General features: G+C 44.4%; 1 protein-coding gene across 6 annotated transcripts in view; it reads right to left on the bottom strand.

The window, feature by feature from the left end:
• The window catches only part of LOC136648206 (protein EFR3 homolog A), a 52,426-nt gene that overhangs the window by 23,386 nt on the left and 15,970 nt on the right, over window positions 1-13,070 (bottom strand). For all 6 annotated transcript variants that reach the window (XM_066624274.1, XM_066624278.1, XM_066624275.1 and 3 more), the window contains 5 exons: window positions 12,228-12,349; window positions 9,698-9,847; window positions 9,375-9,512; window positions 7,826-7,904; window positions 5,021-5,156 (listed from right to left, as the gene is read on the bottom strand). In XM_066624274.1, coding sequence (XP_066480371.1) covers window positions 5,021-5,156; window positions 7,826-7,904; window positions 9,375-9,512; window positions 9,698-9,847; window positions 12,228-12,349 — 625 coding nt within the window. The remainder of the gene's footprint in view (window positions 1-5,020; window positions 5,157-7,825; window positions 7,905-9,374; window positions 9,513-9,697; window positions 9,848-12,227; window positions 12,350-13,070) is intronic.

Here is a 13,070-nt window from a genome sequence, read left to right on the forward strand (position 1 = left end):
ATCCAGGGGCAGCTTTTTAGGGCTCCTGGTCTTCTAGTTTTAAGAACCTTGATGTGAGAAATGTTTGTATAACTCTGCATCAGATTGTAAGTAAACTGCCTTTGTTCTTAACCTTTGGATCTGAGTTTTTGTGCCTTAGCTTGCAAGCAGCCTGGGTAGAAGATTTTAAAAGTTTTTGCCTGAACCAACAGAGGCGTCTGGTGTAACCTTTTTGGAGTGGAGGGGGGAAGGAAGAATTACATCCTTTCTCCTGGGACAGGAAATGTTAACTGCACTGAAAGGAAAAGGAAAAGCCGCCTTAAAAAATCTTTCTTACAGTGACAACAAAAGGCATCAGGGAGCCATTTCACACATGACAGAAACAGCAGAGGCACATGTCTGCATGTGGCATAGATCCATACAGTGTGTCTGTTATGGTAAAGAGTGATGGAACATAATTCTCTCTTCGCTGCTACAAGCTCAGGCTTCCCAAATATCCCCCAAAGGCTCCTTGGGCAGAGCCCTTCAATCTTCAAAAAAACTAAGAGGGTTATCACCTGGTAATCCAGACAAGGAAAGAGTAAATAAGAATTTAACATTACAATAGGGAGGCAGAGAAACAAAACTTTAATGCCCCAAAAAACTGCAAATAAACTGACAAGATAAACTTCTATTACAGAATAAAACTCTGATTACCCTCCTGCAAATCAACCCGCACTGGTTATGTAATCCCTCAGATTTAACTCCCCATTCAACGTAACCACATAGAATCTAAAATGACTGATAAAAGTCAAACTATGCCACCACTAAAAGCCTCTGCTCTACCCGGTAAGCTCTTTCATACCTTAACCTACCACTCTTTCGAAGTCCTTTGCACTCACTACCCCAACCAGCAAGAGTGCTACATTCTTAGTATTTATCTTCCAGCTGAAACCTACTCCACTTGCTAATTGGATAGTGCTAATTCCTTCCTTTGATCTTCATTTAAAATGAACCCCTCCCTTTTCTACCTTCCTATAAAAGGAACAGAGGGGGAAACACAATTTCACTACAGTGACAACTCCATATTCTTTTTGGGACCATTTGTACACACTGCAAACAGGTGTTACCAGAACCAAGTGTACTGTGCAAGCAATCCAAACAGCTCCTTGGGCAACACACAACTACAGCAATGTTTGGTGCTACCCAAGAGCCCCAGATCCCTCAGGACATCAAAGGGGTGAACCTATCATATAAGAACAGCCTCGCTGGATCAGGCCATAGGCCCATCTACTCCAGCTTCCTGTACCTCACAGTGGCCCACCAAATGCTGGTGGAGAGCCAGGGTGGTGTAGTGGTTTGGGAGGTGGACTTAGACCTGGATGATCCAGGTTCAAATCCCCCCTCAGCCACAAAACTTCCTGGGTAACCTTGGGCCAGTCACTTTCTCTCAGCCTCACCTACCTCACAGGGTTGTTGTGAGGACAAGAAAGAGGGGAGAAGCAGCTGTGTAAACCACCCTGAGCTCTTATTATTATTATTATTATTATTATTATTATTATTATTATTATTAACAGTATTTATATACTGCTTTTCAACTAAAAGTTCACAAAACTAAAAGTTCCTCTTTGGAGGAAGGGCGGTATAAAAATGTGAATAAATAAATAAATAAATGCCCCAGGGAGCACAACAGATAACAAGACACCTGCATCCTGGTGCCCTCCCTTGCATCTGACATAGCCCATTTCTAAAATCAGGAGGTTGCACATACGCATCATGGCTTGTAACCCATGATGGATTTTTTCCTCCATAAATTTGTCCAATCCCATTTCAAAGGCAACTACGCCAGATGCCATCACCACATCCTGTGGCGAGGAGTTCCACAGACCAACTACATGGTGAGTAAAGAAATATTTTCTTGTCTGTCCTAACTCTCCCAACATGCAATTTTAGTATGTAATCTCCTGGTTCTGGTGTTATATGAGAGGGAAAAGAGCATCTCTCTATCCACTCTATCTTTCCCATGCATAATTTTGTATGTCTCAATCATGTTCCCCCTCAGGCGCCTCTTTTCTAGGCTGAAGAGGCCCAAACGCCGTAGCCTTTCCTCATAAGGAAAAGAGTCTTCTAAGATTAGGCTACTTTATAGAGACAAGTATTATTCTAATGGTAGGCTTATTATACCATTCAATCAGAAGCTGACAGCAGAACTGCTTCCAGTATTCCGAAACAGGATTTCCCAGCAAATGGATGTTTGGGGTTTCTGTGCTCTGTATTGTTTCTGATTCCATATGATGTTTACTAAATAAAGTCTTGCTTCCCAACCAAGCCTCAGGTTCAATTCAAATGTAATTTCAAATTATGGTTTATGATAATCATCACTGAACTCAAAAACTAGTTTGCGTTTCTCAACAGTCTACAGTAGTTTGCCTAGATTCATTCTCCTTCTGCTCAGCACCTCCACATCTCGAGATACAATGGTTTTTGGAGAAGGAGCAGCGGCCATAACCATAGCTAGTGCAAACCATAGATCCTAATTCTGGTTAGCCAGCCAAACACAAACCACTGTTTATCAATTCAAAAGCCACTCCAAGTTTTATTTATCATGCTTTGACACAATGTTTGAACTGAATCTAATAATAAGAACATAAGAACAGCCACACTGGATCAGGCCATAGGCCCATCTAGTCCAGCTTCCTGTATCTCACAGCGGCCCACCAAATGCCCTAGGGAGCACACCAGATAACAAGAGACCTCATCCTCATGCCCTCCCTTGCATTGGCTTTCTGACATAGCCCATTACTAAAATCGGGAGGTTGCACATACACATCATGGCTTGTAACCCGTAATGGATTTTTCCTCCAGAAACTTGTCAAATACCCTTTTAAAGGCATCCAGGCAGGATGCCATCACCACATCCTGCGGCAAGGAGTTCCACAGACCGATCACATGCTGAGTAAGGAAATATTTTCTTTTGTCTGTCCTGATCCTCCCAACACTCAATTTTAGTTGATGTCCCCTGGTTCTGGTGTTATGTGAGAGTGTAAAGAGCATCTCTCTATCCACTTTATCCTTCTCATGCATAATTTTGTATGTATGTCTCAATCATATCCCCCCTCAGGCGCCTCTTTTCTAGGCTGAAGAGGCCCAAACGCCATAGCCTTTCCTCATAAGGAAGGTGCCCCAGCCCAGTAATCATTTTGGTTGCTCTCTTCTGCAGCTTTTTCCATCTCCACTATGTCCTTTTTGAGATGCAGCGACCAGAACTGGACACAATACTCCAGGTGTGGCCTTACCATTGATTTGTACAACGGCATAATTTTTGCCATTTTGTTCTCAATACCTTTCCTAATGATCCCAAGCATAGAATTGGCCTTCTTCACTGCCGCTGCACATTGAGTCGACACTTTCATCGACCTGTCCACCCCCCCCCCCAAGATTTCTCTGCTGATCTGTCACAGACAGCTCAGAACCCATCAGCCTATATGCGAAGTTTTGATTTTTTGCCCCTATGTAAAACTTACATTTTTACATGTAAGGACTTACTTACATTGAAACGCTTCTGCCATTTTGCTGCCCAATCTGCCAGTCTGGAGAGATCCTTCTGGAGCTCCTCACAATCACTTCTGGTCTTCACCACTTGGAAAAGTTTGGTCTGCAAACTTTGCCACTTCACTGCTCAACCCTGTCTCCAGGTCATTTATGAAGAGGTTGAAGAGAACCGGTCCCAGGACAGATCCTTGGGGCACAACGCTTTTCACCTCTCTCCATTATGAAAATTGCCCATTGACACCCACTCTGTTTCCTGGTCTTCAGCCAGGTCTCAATCCAGGAGAGGACCTGCCCTCTAATTTCCTGACTGTGGAGTTTTTTCAGTAGCCTTTGGTGAGGGACCGTGTTGAACACCTTCTGAAAGTCCAGATATATAATAGCCCAATTCTATCCAGCAGCACACTACAGTTTACAGCCATCACAAAGTGTGCCGCACTGGGAGTGCAACCTGGCTGCCATTGCAAATGGTGAGTGGCAGCGGCTTCCATGGAAGCCCCAGCACCGATAAGATGGTGCACGAGGGCGGCAGTGAGTAGAATGGGGTGGATACTGGGAGTGTGCTGAGGGCAGTAGTTATTGGCAACAGCAGCTCTCCTGATATCCTATGGTCTCCCCTCTGGATGCCAAGTTCAACCTCTGGGGCAAAAAAGGACGTCTGTTGCACAAGATGGTACCCCAGGCAAAAGCAATCAGCTGCAGACTTTCAAAGCAGCAATTGGTCAGTTTTATGAGGAGGAAGGCTACGGATGAAAGTTTAAAAGAATTTCCATAATTAAGTTGCTGCTTTGAAAAATTTTAATAGAAAATAAGGAAGAAAATGGTCATGGCTATCACATGCATCCTCTGCCTCCTGGTCAGTGCTGTTTATCAACCTGTTTGCACTAAGGAATGTGGTCATCCTTACTATCTGAATATACAGCGCCTTCCCTCTTGACACGATGTTCCATCACAAAGACTCTCATCTTGAAACTCCATTACACAAAAAAATGCAGCTACGCAAGCACTCTCCCCTCTTCTCCAGGTGTTGCCTTTAGTGTCTAATCATGTCTCCTGCTGCTTGTGCCAGCTTTGCACACTGAAAGCTCCACCAGCTCAGCCTGACTTCTTACCAGGTCTGCATTCCTTTTCTCTCAGGGCTTGAGCCAACAGATACTTTCAATTCTAGCCAATCATCATATCTCCATGTTGTGATGACTTCCTTCAGAATCCCCAGCCTTAGAAGGCTATGGGCCTCTGACAAAGTACTGAGTCACACCTCTGTTTACGAGAACTACTTCCTGTCATGATTCAGTGACAAGGGTAAGTTAATAAAGAGCACACAAATCCCATGAATGCCAACAGGGGATACCGAGCACATGATTTTTAGCAGATATTTCTCTTTAGAGGAATAGTCAAGGTACCGGGGGGGGGGGGGGGAGGAACACAACTAAACATACTGTTATCCGTTACCCACATTCACTCTCAACATGACTTTACACAAAAACTCACAGTAACATCCAACCAAGCTTACCAATGGATCCTTTAGCAGCAATGGCCACTGCCTCCAAGAGGACCTGAATGATACCTGCTCGAACCCGTGGAGAGTCCCGCTTGTGAAAATCAAGGTGCCCCAGGATTTCTTGTATCACGTGATGAGAATACTGTGCCTGGGAAGCAGAAAGAAACCCCACACCTTAATTAACAGGAATGGAACATTCTGCATCAAAGAATCAGATCCTCATCCATTTCCCTGAATTTGCAAGAAGCCCATCTAAAGATGCCCACAGGGGTCATAACTCCTGCCCACTGAAAAAGGGTTCTTAATACAGACAGTTCCCTCTGTTGGGCCAGGCAGTGAGTGCAGACTACGTTTGGCGGACTTGTGACATGAATACAAGTTTACTGGAATTTAATACTGAGGAAGATACAACAAACAGGAGGTTGTTTGCTGATTTTTTCCCCCCTCACCAGCACATATTCTTTCAAATAGATCTGATGACAGTTTGACCTTACACAAAAAATAGTCAAGACACACAATTTATTTTTTATCTTGACTAGATACTGGAAAAGGATTTAAATCCAACAGTAAGTGAATGGATGTTGAAAGTTTCCTAGAAACCCCAGAAAAGATAACACAAGTTTAACAGAGCAGTTTAAAGGAAAGGAGGGCAGCGACGACAAATGGGAGAAATTCTTCTCCCTTTTCCTCTCAGGATGTTTTGTGCTGAGCAACACACAGTACTCTGCTTTTCTCCAAGCTATCAGAGACCAGATAATGCCATGTGATCAAAAGGAGTTTTGCTGAAATTAACTAGAGACCAGTTCGGATAATCATATTCTATACCATGAGTTGAAAGGCAGTGAAAGAGCTGTCAAAACATTCAAAGCACTGGATTTTTCCCTAGTTTTTTTCCTACTTTTCACTTGTTTGGGATTTTTCAAGCACTCCAAAAGTTTCTGTGACATTTCAGCATCCTGGAAAGAGCCATGTTTCCCCTACTGTGTTGCTGTTCAGTATCTTCTTCTCCAACTGACGAATAAGCAAAAAAACTTGGCCATGGGCCAGCTCTTCAGACAGTGAAGTGCACTTGATTTCCATGAGAAGGGAATTCAAATGACCTCCCCCATCCCACCCAGTACCCAACCCCATAACTGAAACCTGGTTAATGCGCTCAGGTTATAAAAAGCAGGGTCAGGCACACATCCCTATGGATATTTGCCCAGCTTAAGTGTTAGAAGCACTGAATGCATCTTGAAGGCTCACTGTGAATAAGTGTGGGTGCCAGGACCAGGACACTGGAACAATATAAACAAGAAGGGTGGGCAAAGTGCCAGTTGCATCATGCCAGGGCTTTTGCTTTACCTGCTGCTTGCCTTTGAAGGTTCTTGCCAACCTTCACTGCTAACCCATTCCTTTTGCTAGTTGATCAGTGCCTTGTTTCCATCTCATGCATCTTCCCCCCTCCCCATTTTTCAGGCTTTTAATATCCTTTTACTTTTTTTTTTTTTGACCTGGCGTCAGTTGAATCAGGAGGAAGCAGATTGCCACACTGACCAGACCAACCACATTTCCAGTACTGGTTGGTTTTAAGGGGGCATCCCACCCCCAGATTTTGGGGGTCTCTGTTAACATGGGAAGAAGGTTTTCCCAAGGCAGCCTCCTCCCATCTGGGATTTATAGCTTTGGGCGGTGGCAGCAAAAACAGTCTTACTCCCGTTCAATTCTGGTTTATCCAGTACATAAGGGTGAAATGGAGAGCAGGGAGGTGGGTGCAATTGCTAACCACTCAGCACTGCCCTTGTTTTGCCCTCAGTCCTTCTGCAAGGTCACCCATGAGGCAGACATGCTCTCAGTTATCTTCCCCTCCATCACACATCAAAGAATGAATGAACTAAGTGTCCCATTATGAACAAATTCTGGGAACTGTGACATTTTTTAAACATGGTTTGTTACAAACCACGATATCTACAATTTTTAACAATGTTTTAACAAATCATATTTCTCCAAGTTTGGATGAAATGGAAAATGGTAGTTAAAGGTGAAAGCAACAGCTTTGAATCTGCCCCTCTGGCAAGCAAAGGAGAAGAAGAGGAAAGGAAGAAGCACACACCTGATAGGAGGACAGACATTCGTGATAATCTGATCCATGGTCTAGACCAGCAGCCTCCAAACTGGAGACCACTGTGTCCAAAAAAGCTCTTCCCAGTCTGAGCGGCACATACCGTTCTGCTACATCACTGCTTATCTTGCAAGCCAATCTGTGCACAGGGACGCTCTGGGCAGTCACATCTATTTCTCAGCATCCCAGTAGGCTGTACAGCAGGATGTCCAGGCAGACATGACTGCCCAGAGTGTGTCTGTGCACAGATCAGTTTGCAACACAGTGGAACAGTAAGCAACAATCACAAATGACGGGCTTTTTCCAAACTCCGGATCTGGTCCGTGGGTCAGAGTTTGGAAAACCCTGGTTTAGACAGATGATTGTCTGAACTTGTCCTATGTTTAGGACATCCAAATATGTTCTGCTTTTGAACTGTATTGCACGCATTGTGAACTCAGTTTTGTGAAATGGGTATGCAAAACATATTCTGTTGTATAACATCATATGGGCACAAGAACTTTTTCAGACACTGAGAGAAGACGAGCTGTTCAAACAACTAGTAAGTTATAGTAGAACTGAGAGTTAGTCCTTTGATAAGATATGATTTATGATTCTAGAGTTTTTCTTTTTCTCCAATTTTGAGACACTGCAAACACAAATGAGGACATGTTTCTAGTCTTAATTCTAATGGGCGAATGTACTTTTGTTTAACTATTTAACAGGAGTAAATTTACCTGTATAGAGTACATAATGATTTTGAAGCAGTGGACAGCAAATTCATTGGGGTCCCACAGTCTATGATGGTCCAAATGTCTGTCAAAACAAACTACTATTAATTATTAAGCATATGTAGCAATCTGGGTACTTAATTAAACACAGCAAGGGAAGCTAATAGGCCGAGCTTTGCCTTCATTTTTGAAAACAATAATATATATTTATATTAACATGGCCACTTCCCTCCCAGAAGGCATCTATCCCTCAACCATATTGGCCCTTATGATTATGTGCATAGCAAGGAGTGCTGGAACTCTAAAAATGCTGGCACTACATTGTCCATCTGCTCATTTTCAAACGACGCCTAGACTATTATGCTCTCAATCTCAAAAATTCTGAAATAAGAAGCCATCCCTGAAATTGAAAGGACTGAGATATTCTGGAATGTGTGATCTCTTAAGAATACCTCTTACAGTATATATTTTTGTACAGTTGGCCCAAGAACAAGCCACATGTGGTCAGTTATGAAAGGTGCACAATTGTGACATTTGCAACTTTGCCCTAAAAATATGCAAAGGGAATAACTAAGCAAGGATTTTAGGAGAAGGAAAGCCACAACTCACATGTGTGTCTTTCACACTGGTGCATCTGTGTGTGTACACAAAACACACTGTTAACAAACTGCCACTTCTTTAAAAAAGGACAATGGGAAATCTTGCAGGTCACCAACATGACAGTCTGCAAGACCCAGAACAGCCTGCCCTTTTTGTCCAAGGACAACAAAGCAAGGCACACAGCCAAACCTATAACTTAAGTCCCACCACAGAGTGACATTTTCTCAGGCACTTTCTGTTAACTACCTGAATGCAGCCTTGCAAGTGACTCAAGATGTGCTCAGATCATGGGACAGCCTGAGCTGTGCAGTCTTGAAAAGCTGGAACTGGCAATAAAACAAACCGCTCCTGAGAAGATCTTGGATGCATGAGAACATATGCCGCAAGATAATAAAAATATAACCTTGCAGCAGAGAAAATGGTTTTGCAAATCCACCCACATGAGCATTAAATGATTTCAAAACAACAACTGCTAGCTGGTAAAAAATACACTGTTACTTGCATCCCAGGGACTTGCTGACTTGGGGGCAAAGTGTTGACTTGGGAGACATGCTTCTGTTCATCAAACTGGAGTTGTGGACCACTGTTGGATCCAGGAGGTTGAACTAGATGGGCTTTTGGTGATCCAGAAGGGCTCTTCTTACGTTCCCACTACATCAATGACCCTTACCCCCCCTCCCCATCCTCTTCTCTTTGCTCACTGCAAAGCAACTCACACTGGTTGCTGCTCTTTTGGGTAACAAAATTCATGGGAATGGCTTCTAGCACATCAGCAGTGATGATTACACAGCAATGTGAAAAACCAGAACTACTTGGGAGAAACACTGTCTCTCAAACATTTCAGAAGCCAGAGCAAAGTCAACCCTGAGGTAGCTTTGCCAACCATCTGGGAGTCTCTTGCCATCCCAAGAACAGCATCCAGGGATAATCATTTCTACAAAGGGCTCCTACTCACGCAAAAACTGGTCTGACAGCATTGTTCATATTCCCATAGGTAGCACGGCCCAGCAATTCTCGAAAGCAGTTCTCAGCCAACACAGCAGGGTTCTCTTCTTTATCGCCTCCGGTTGGAGAGGCGGGCAGCCCAATTCGACTGCAATAAAGACAAACTTTGATAGAGTTGCCAGTTTTAACCCTGGGACCACATGTTGAAAGCTTGAAAGGCTGCAAGGAGGACGTAGCCACTGTTCCCCACTCTTCTCTCACCCATCATTCATAACATCATTTTCCTAAGCAAAATGGCCACAAGCTACTGGAAAAACTAAGTAGTAGAGGTACCTGTCAATGTCTTCTATCTTCTGCATGTTATAGAGCAGCGAGGGAACAATCTTGTCCATATGTTGTGGCTCCCAGATAGTGGCTCGGAGCTCATCATTCACAGTTTTGCGAACCACCCCCTGGATGCCCCTGATCCCAGCAATCCGGATCCTGGCAGAAGAAGAAACAGCAGTCTCAGGGAGCTGCACTCCACTCTCCCACATATCCATTAGGTACAGATTCAGGAGCCACAGCACTCAGTTTATACCATTCAGTGGGAGGCAGCACATCCGGGCCATTCCTTCCCCCTTCCACTGTAATTAGATCCACTGATAAACCAAACACAGCTGTGAAAGAGCCCCGAGCCCCAAACTGCTACTCACAAGACAGTTTTCCAACCTGAGTGTTGAGATAATGTGGACTTGCAGCTTTAAAATACAGCAGAAAGAACCTCTCATTCCTCCACCCAAAATGCCAGGCATTCAAAAACACTATGCAGGAGCTGCTAGTAAGCGAGTGGAGTCACACAGAGGTTACAATGCCTGGTATTCTGATTTAACCCCATTAAATGGGTTGCTTGCAATAAGCATCTTTTCAAAGCAGCCCAGAAACAGGAGTGAGTGTTTAAAGGTGGTTCAAGTTAAGCTCATAAACAGCCATAGACCTGGTATCTCTGACAAGTAGAAATGACGTCAGGTGTCTAGGCAGGGAAACTTCTATTCCTGGACACCAGCCATTTTCCCTTGTTTTCCCTTTCAGGCTCTCAATGCATCACAAATAACTAGCATAGGTTATGTGCAGGCATATAGCTCAGAAACTTTTGTTTCTCTGGCAAGGCCGATTAAGCTACAAGAACACATCAGCTTGTAGGACTTCAACATAAGACCCAAAAAGGCACATGAACTACACTTCTCACTTTGTACACTCTGGATAAGTGGAAGGGCAGGAGACAAACGGCCTTACAAATAAAGAAAGCAAAACTTGAGTGGAGTGTTAACCAGAGCATCAGTGGAGCATCAGTGTAACCAAAAGAACTAGCAAAGCAAATTATTAATTTACATCTCTCTCCTGAAGATGTAGGGAAGGTGCAAATCCCTTTCAAGTGTGCGCTCTCCCTCTCTCCCCATCTGCCATACCAGGATCTGGAGGTCCTTGGAGCAGCCTGTGGAAACTCTGTCCTGCCACAACATGGATGTGTTGTGACTTGGTAGTGACAATTTGCTGGTCAAAATCTTACTTTTTGAGGATTTTTGCAATGTGCATATGCTAATTATCAATCTGGGTGATAAGGAGAGTTTCGTGTTGTGATTTAAAGTGGAGGGGAATTCTTCCTAATTAAGATATGCATAAACAGTGTTGCTTCAATGGGTTAGTAGGATCAACTACAATGCATATCCCTACCATGGTGCCAAGGGGATGTCTGGAGTCTTGGAAATGAGACGTGCAGCACAATCCTATCTTGCTCTGGAACAGACAGGCCAGGAGACGCAATCTCCCGATTGGGGCCAGAAGTTACTTCAGCCAGAGGTAAGGGGAAACTCCTCCCCTAACCCCTGCGTAAGCCACCACAGCCCCAGTGGGTTTCCTCAGACCTGTGACATCTCAGGAGGTGACGCAAGTCTGGGGAGAACACAGTGGCTTGGAGCCAATCTGCGCTGCTTGGGGAATGGGGTTTGGATCTGGCATAACTGCAAGGTCCCAGCCCCAACTCCCACTCCCTGCCCATCCACCCCCTGGAATGTCCTCTGTCTGCCCCAGAATGCCTCCCTCCTGCCTCCTCTCTGCCTTCCCCAAACCCCTGCATCAGCCAAGTTCGGCCAGCACAGCCTTCCCTCCCCATGTTAGTGCGGAGGCTGGATATAGCCCTGCACTGGCCCAGCCAACACATGAGGAGGTGCAAACATGCTTTATGGCACATTTGTGACCCTATTAGGCTGGCGCAAGGGACTTGCGCCAGCCTGATAGTTAGGATTGCGCCCTTACCTAGGTTAGTGCAAAATGCGGGTACAATAAAATGTAGATGTTTTGATACGAAGCACAAGGTTACTGGAATTACATTCACGGAAGGCAGATACAAAATGTAAATACAGAGAAAAGATTTCAAAGTTGCAACCAACTGGAGACACAAAGTGAGAATATCTCTTTCATCCCAGGATGTGTGATGGGAGAGGGGGAATCACATAGGCAAAGAGTTTGCTTGACCAGAGTCTTTCAGAAACATGGCCTACATGCCAGAGTTAGCATCTTTCCTGCCATTTTGTGCAGAGAGATTCTGGGAAAACAGTTCATCTTGTACACTAGTGTCCAGTGAAATTGGCATATGAATTTGGTGGTAATGTTTCTTGGTGTCAGAGTCCATACTGCCCTTTGTTATAGTGTGGGGACAAAACATAACCAGGAATTGAAAGAAAAATAAAGAAAAAGAGGGATCCCTATAACAGAAGAGACTTGGCCTGGTCATCAGAGATGGCTGCAAGAGTCAGACAATTTAGAGAACAATTTAGAGAAGGAGCTCCCACCTGCTGCTCACCTCCCACACATTGCTACTTACTCATTCCGTATTTCTAGATCATTATTGCAGGAGTGACACATGGCACTGAAGCGAGACACAAAAAAGTCATAGCGACGGTGGTACGAAGGCGTGTCTTCCTCAATATTTGCAAATTTGACAAACTGTGAAAGAGGATGGCAAAAGCAGCAGAATTAGGGACAGCTCTAAAGAAAAAGATGAACCATCTGGGTTCCTGGCATCACTCAACCCCAGAAAAAAAAGGAAGAAGGAACCAAAGGCAAAGCCAAAATGCATAGGGCCAAATAAAGTCAAAGTTGGCAAGCTTCAGTCTCGAAAGACTCTGGTATTGCGCTCTGAATGGTGGTTCTGGAACAGCGTCTAGTGTGGCTGAAAAGGCCAATTCAGGAGTGACAATCCCTTCCACGCTGGGAGCAAGTGCAGTCTGTCCCTGGTCCCTTCCTTCTGTCCCTTCCTTATGAGGAAAGGCTACGGCGTTTGGGCCTCTTCAGCCTAAAAAAGAGGCGCCTGAGGAGGGACATGATTGAGACATACAAAATTATGCAGGGGATGGACAGAGTGGATAGAGAGATTCTCTTTTCCCTCTCACATAACACCAGAACCAGGGGACATCCACTAAAATTGAGTGTTGGGAGAGTTAGAACAGACAAAAGAAAATATTTCTTTACTCAGCGTGTGGTTGGTCTGTGGAACTCCTTGCCACAGGATGTGGTGATGGCGCCTGGCCTGGACGCCTTCAAAAGGGGATTGGACAAGTTTCTGGAGGAAACATCCATTATGGGTTACAAGCCGTGATGTGTATGCGCAACCTCCTGATTTTAGGAATGGGTTAAGTCAGAATGCCAGATGCAAGGGAGGGCACCA

Source organism: Tiliqua scincoides, chromosome 4 (genome assembly GCF_035046505.1).
Source record: "Tiliqua scincoides isolate rTilSci1 chromosome 4, rTilSci1.hap2, whole genome shotgun sequence".
Classification (NCBI taxonomy): domain Eukaryota; kingdom Metazoa; phylum Chordata; class Lepidosauria; order Squamata; family Scincidae; genus Tiliqua; species Tiliqua scincoides.